Source organism: Neofelis nebulosa, chromosome 2 (assembly GCF_028018385.1).
Source record: "Neofelis nebulosa isolate mNeoNeb1 chromosome 2, mNeoNeb1.pri, whole genome shotgun sequence".
In the NCBI taxonomy this organism is placed as follows: domain Eukaryota; kingdom Metazoa; phylum Chordata; class Mammalia; order Carnivora; family Felidae; genus Neofelis; species Neofelis nebulosa.
Genome location: NC_080783.1, coordinates 109,966,558 through 109,972,557, shown reverse-complemented (window position 1 = coordinate 109,972,557; position 6,000 = coordinate 109,966,558). Strand labels below are relative to the sequence as shown.

The 6,000-nt window shown below is 51.2% G+C and overlaps 1 protein-coding gene across 1 annotated transcript in view; it reads right to left on the bottom strand.

Annotated features, from left to right (window-relative positions):
- Window positions 1-1,810: 1,810 nt before the first annotated feature.
- The window catches only part of GYPC (glycophorin C (Gerbich blood group)), a 42,540-nt gene continuing 38,350 nt past the window's right edge, over window positions 1,811-6,000 (bottom strand). Inside the window, exons 2-3 of the mRNA XM_058715582.1 lie at window positions 3,473-3,532; window positions 1,811-2,514 (exon numbers count right to left, since the gene is read on the bottom strand). Of these exons, the coding sequence (XP_058571565.1) occupies window positions 2,315-2,514; window positions 3,473-3,532 (260 nt within the window). The 3' untranslated portion in view covers window positions 1,811-2,314. The remainder of the gene's footprint in view (window positions 2,515-3,472; window positions 3,533-6,000) is intronic.

Genomic DNA, 6,000 nt, shown 5'->3' with positions numbered 1-6,000 from the left:
CGGGCTGCAGGCTTAAACTTGGACCTGCTGGTCTCTGAGTGACTGCTGAGTTGCGGGGAGTCTAGAAAGACACTTATGAAAGAGGATGGTTAGTAAGTTCATCTTCTCTCCCTGTTGTTCATTTTATCTTTTAAAAATGTTTGTTTATTTATTTATTTATTTATTTATTTATTTATTTATTTATTCTTGAGACAGAGAGAGACAGAGCATGAGCAGAAAAGGGGCAGAGAGAGAGACACAGCATCTGAAGCAGACTCCAGGCTCTGAGCTGTCAGCACAGAGCCCAGTGTGGGGCTTGAACTCACAAACTGTGAGATCATGACCTGAGCCGAAGTTGGATGCTTAACTGACTGAGCCATCCAAGTGCCCCATAAAATGTTTATTTTTGAGGGAGAGAGAAAGAGAGAGAGAGAGGAGTGGGGGCAGAGAGACAAAGGGACAGAAGTTCTGAAGCAGGCTCCACACCTACAGCAGTGAGCCTGACATGGGGCTCGAACTCATGAGCTATGAGATCCTGACCTGAGCTGAAATCGGATGCTCAACTGACTGAACCACCCAGATGTCCCCATCAGTTTAAGTGACAGTTACTCCTCCTCAGGAAATGTTTAGAAGTGGTACAATGAGGAAGTTTCATTAACCAATACATATGCACTACCTATGCAGCACTAGTAATTGACATCAGAAGACAGCACTGAGCACCTGATGCATCTGTTCCCACCATCAACCCTGATGCTTGGTACTAGAGGGTTTCAGAAGGAGTCCCTCAGGATGGGCCACTTTGCCATGCAGATTATTTTGAGCTGAAAGTAATTGGTGCCCAAAACACCAAGGAAGAAACTCTGACCTTTCCCCAACTATCTCTAAGAATTTAGATAGAGGACCTACTCCAGGAATGGAGCTATCATCACAATTACATTATCCAGAGGAAGTGAAAGGAGGAGTTTAGCAAAGTATCTTTGTTAAAATTCCTCTCCCTGTCCCATTGTTTCTGAGGGGCCCAGTACACATTTGTTTACCAAATAATTACCCTTTTTCACCTTCCAGTGAATCACCTTCCTTCCCTTTGAAGTTCCAGACCCCTACCTCCTTCCCCTTAGTTCAGGATGACATATATATCTCATTTTGCCTGTCTTTGGAATCCCATGTTTATGTGGATTCCCAGGACATACAAAATTAAATGTGATTTTTGTGGCCAATCGGTCTCATGTCAACTTGATCCTTAGACCAGCCAGAAGGACCTTGAAACATAGAAGAAAATTTTTTCCTCCTCAACACTACCATGGAGCCATGTCCACTTGAGGGATGAGAACATTGAAGCCAGAAAGGTCAAGCAAGTTGACTGAAGACCTAGGATCAGGAAAGGAGGATCCAGGGCCCAAACCCAAGACAATGACACTCTGCAGTCTGTGCTCCAGCCATGGTCATTAGGGGAATGATGGGTTCACTCATAGTTATTTAATGGGGCCGATTTCTCTAAAACTGTGCCTTAGAAAACCATCACTTCAGCCAGTGTCCTCACAGCCAGGGCAACCTATCTTGAGGAACATTCCATGTTTACATTTGTTTCATGAAGCTGGTACTTTTGTGGGGAAAAGAAGGCTGGTCACTGGGCCTTCCTCTCCTGGGAGGCCCAGAAGCCCTCTGCACTGTCTATGCTGAGGACAGGCCAATGGGGCCAGAAGTGGATGGTCCCAGCCTCACACACGCAGACTGTAGTGGAGAACACAATGTCACACTGGTGAAAAGCAAGGCCTGGGTGGTGGTTATCTTTCTCCAGACAATTACAGTAATGCTGTTTGACTCTGAATGCTTGGTTACATTTCAAATTTATTTCCAATCATTTAGAACTGGATCGATGGGAGACAAAGGTGCCTTTTAGCGCTGGCACCTGCTGTTCCCCCCAAATGTCAAGGACTGACATTTGATGCCATTATCCCCAGTCAGCTTACAGATGACTCACTTCCTTGCTTCCCCAGCCCTCAGGCCCACCCACCCAGCAAGGACTTTCACACCATGCTGATGACAAACCACACTGACCAGGAGGACCCAGATTTTCTCCCTCTGGCAGAGCAAAGGTGGGCCTCCTGGGTGACCACTGCATCCCTGGGTGCCTGGGACAGGCTTCTCCTGGCTCAGTTTCTCCTTCTTTCTTTCCTGTTCCCAGGCCGGCACCCAGAGTTCTCAGGTCAGGTGCATATCTTGGGATGAGATGGGTGCTCTCATGGTCTGCCTGGTGGTCCAGGTAGCAGAGTGGGCTGTGGGGTGTATCTTTTCTTGTGAAGAAGGCATTGGGGGAGAGGGGACCCGGTGCCCCTCAGATAAAGTACTCCTTTCTGCTGCTGTCCCCACCTGTGTCCTGGAGGGAGAGGTCATCCTGCAGGGCTGCGTCTGCACTTTCGGCAAACTCCGTGCCCTTGGCCTCATTGGTGTGGTAGGTGCCCTTGTGCCCGTACAAGTAGCGTAGAGTGATGACAAGCAGGCAGATCAGGATGATGGCTATCGCGGTGATCACGCCTGCAGAGGGAACAAATGCATGGCTCTGTCTGGGGCAGGCGCCTGGGACTGGGGTCAGGACTCATAGGGCTTGTGCCAGGACAGACACTGCTACAGTCAGCACCAACCCCAGACAGGCTGGCTCATTCCTGCCCTTCTCCTTCTTGCCTGGCATGTGCTCACCCTTATCCGCACCCATCTGAGTTACTCTGATCTCCCTTCCTCTTTCCCCCTCCTTCCACTCAGACTGGTGCAGACTGAGGCAGGGATAGGATTCCAGCACTGACCCTTGCTCAGGGTCACTCAGTCTACTGAGGAAGACAGACTTCTGTGCATACCCTGCAGAATCAACTACATGAGTTTACCTAAAACTGAGAGGTTTATGGCCTCAGGACTTAGCAGTTTTAAATCCAGAACGATCTTAACTGAGAAGTTCCCCAGGGTGTGAGACTTGGTACTAAATCTAGGAAAGTGCCCAGAAGGCTGGGCCCTGGTGGCTGCCCCCCCTTGTGCACTGTTAGGAGGAACAAGACAGGGCCATGGGAAGCACTTGGGACAGGTTGGGGGGAGTGTGGCTCACTGTTCATCACCCTACCTTAGCTCTGGCACACTTTCCGGAGGTGAAAGCTGCATGGGTTTGCCAGAGGAGCAGGGGCAGCCAAGCAGAGGACTGGAGAGGGAGGGGGTTCTGCAGGACACCCAGTAAAGGCGTGGAGTATGAACAGCAGTCAGCCCCTCATTTCTGTTTGGACTCAGGAGCGGTTGGGAGGTGAAGCTTGGAGGCTGGGCAGTAAGGGCCAGGTCACTCAGGGTCTCTGAGTGTCAGGGTCTGGGAGTGATGGGGTGAGGGGACGCCAGTGAGTTTTAGATGGGCTTATGCAGCCTCACCCTCATTCAGGCATTTGCTCTGAAGTCTTGGGTGGATTCTCCCCTGGGCACTCCCTCTGATTCTCCTGCTTGGAAGCCCAAGACAGCTCACCTGCAATGATGGCGATGTTCACACCCAACGTCATGAAAATGTGGTCAGAGTCGACCATTTCTGTGAACAGAAGAGAAGAGCCTAAGTGGGGAGAGGAAATCTTCCCATGCTCAGCAGCGCATCTGCACCCCCCCGCTCACAGGTGCACAGCACTGTGAATGGGCCGAGTGGACAGAGGGCAGTGTGTGTGTGGACAGGCTTCTGGCTCTGCCTGGCCACTGACCAGCCTGGAGAGGACGTGGGAACCACAGTGGAGGCTGACCTGGTTCCCGTGTCTCTGAGTGGGGTGAGGGGCGGACTCCTTGCATCGAGCAGGTGCTCGGTAGACACGTTAGGTAGGCTAGCTCAGTAGTGCGCATGAAGGTAGGCAGTCATGTGCCCGGTACCAGCAGCATCTGCCTTTGGGCCTCAGCTTTCTCACAATAATGGTAAAAACAGACCATTTGTGAAGTGTCCCCACACGTGGAGGGTCCAAACATGCCAGGTGTTGGTTCAGTTGCCTCTCACCCATCATATCATGTGGTCTTCCCAGCAGTCCCATGAGGTGGATGGTATTACTAGCCTATTTCACAGGTGGGACCCTGAGAGTGAGGGAGTAACGTGCCCAGGTCACACTGGCAGGACAGTCAGCCCACACTCTTGCATCTGGGGGGCAACTTTCTCCTTTCTCTGTTGAAGCCGCCCTCCCAGGAGGGCTCCTGTCTGGTGGCTCCTCCCCGAGTCCCCTCTGTGGTCTCCGATTGGCTCTCTTGTGGGAAGGGCCGCACTGGGGCACTCTCAGAGTTACTGACCGGTTGGTCTGGCCACAGGGCTAGCATCTCAATTGGAATAGGAAGCTGTACATCACCTCCAGCTGCTTCACAGAGTGTCTCCTCTCTCCTCTGGGAGATGAGTGAGGAGAAGGATTTATTAGACCACAGAAATCTCAGTGTTAACATGGAAATCTCATGTTCCCATTATAATGACTACACATATTAAAGCAGAGAAGGCTACTTCGTAATAGTCCTTTCCGCTCAGATAATCACTTTAATTATAGTAGGATGAGGTCATTCTCCCCAGCTTCCAGACGCCTCTTTCTGAGAAGGGACTGGCCGTGGTGCGAGGAAGGAGAGTGTGGTGAGTAAAGGGAAGGCTCCAGGCTGGAGGCAGAGGAGGAGGAGAGCCCGCCTAGAGTTTGGAGGTGGTGAAGAGGGTAAAAGTGGTCCCTCAAGTCAGCAAAGAGACAGAGCAAGCACACAGCAGGAGTCAGGGCAGGGGAGGGAGGGGGAGGCAGGAGGAGAGCTCAGTTCAGCCTTCTAAGTGCTTCATAGTACTGAGAACTGAGGCAGGAAGGAGGGCAGGAAGTGCAAGTGGCATCTGACTCTGAGATTCAGGGTGGACAACAACAGCCTGGATTTCAGCATGCAGCACATAGTAGGTCCTCAATAACCATCTGCTGAATGCATGACTGCATCCATAAATGCAGGCATATATGAGTGAATGGATTCAGATGCTGGCACTGTGGACCTTATTCAATCACCAAGAACTTCAGAGTTCAGGAAGAATAAAGAATGGCCCCCTCCTGAAGTTGGCACGGATGGCCATAGAAGTTCAAATACCTAGAATTGCCACTTGGGATTTTCCAGGTTGAAGACCAGCATTTCTTAGGCCAGTGTGTCCAACCCAGTCAGGGTTAGAAGGGATTGCTGGTTCTTCCTCTTTGAAAAACACCTAGCAACAGCTTAGCCTGTGACAGGTGCCATCCTCAGCATTTACCGGGCTTGGCCCCCATGGCCGTCCCATTTGGTAGAAGTTACTATTATTCCCATCTTACAGATTTGGAATCTGAGTGCCAGAAAAGTGTTACTGTATTCCCTGGATCTTATAGCTGAAAGAGAGTCAGAGGTCAACCAAGTCAAGCCCAGGCTGCTCTGGGTCAGTGTGCTGAACCCCGCCTGGCATGGCCCAGTACTGCTTAAGTGCTAGATGAGGTATTTGGCTTGAACCACTTGGGGTGAATTTCTTAGCTTGTTTAGGGACCTTGCACCCAAACCTATATACTGGAACACTGGAAGCTCTCCCTGCAGGCCAGTGGGGTGGGGACAGGAGGGATCTAAGGTCTCTGAGGGGTCAACAGGGCTCCCTCTGAGCTCATGTGTGCCCGGGAGCAAGGTGGGCAGGCATGCCTCATCTCCATGCCCTACCCCTCCGGGTGTGTGGAACTGAATTTGCACAATGTGATTGATCCCAGGGAGGTGACACTTCAGCATGACCAGAACTGCTATAGAACTCAGAACTGGCACAGCAGAGGAAGCTCAGGCCTGTCTGGGAGGATGGAGATGGTGTGAGAAGTGGTCCTCAAAGCGTGGTCCTGGGACCAACAGCATTTCCTACGAGCCTGCTAGAAATGCAAATTGTTGGGCCCCATCTCAGACCTGCTGTATCAGAAACAAGGACCCGGATCTCACAATCTGTGGTGATAGGCCTCTAGGTGGTTCTGATGCATGCTCTGTGCTGAGAACTGTTGGTGTATGAGAAGGCTTCCCCGA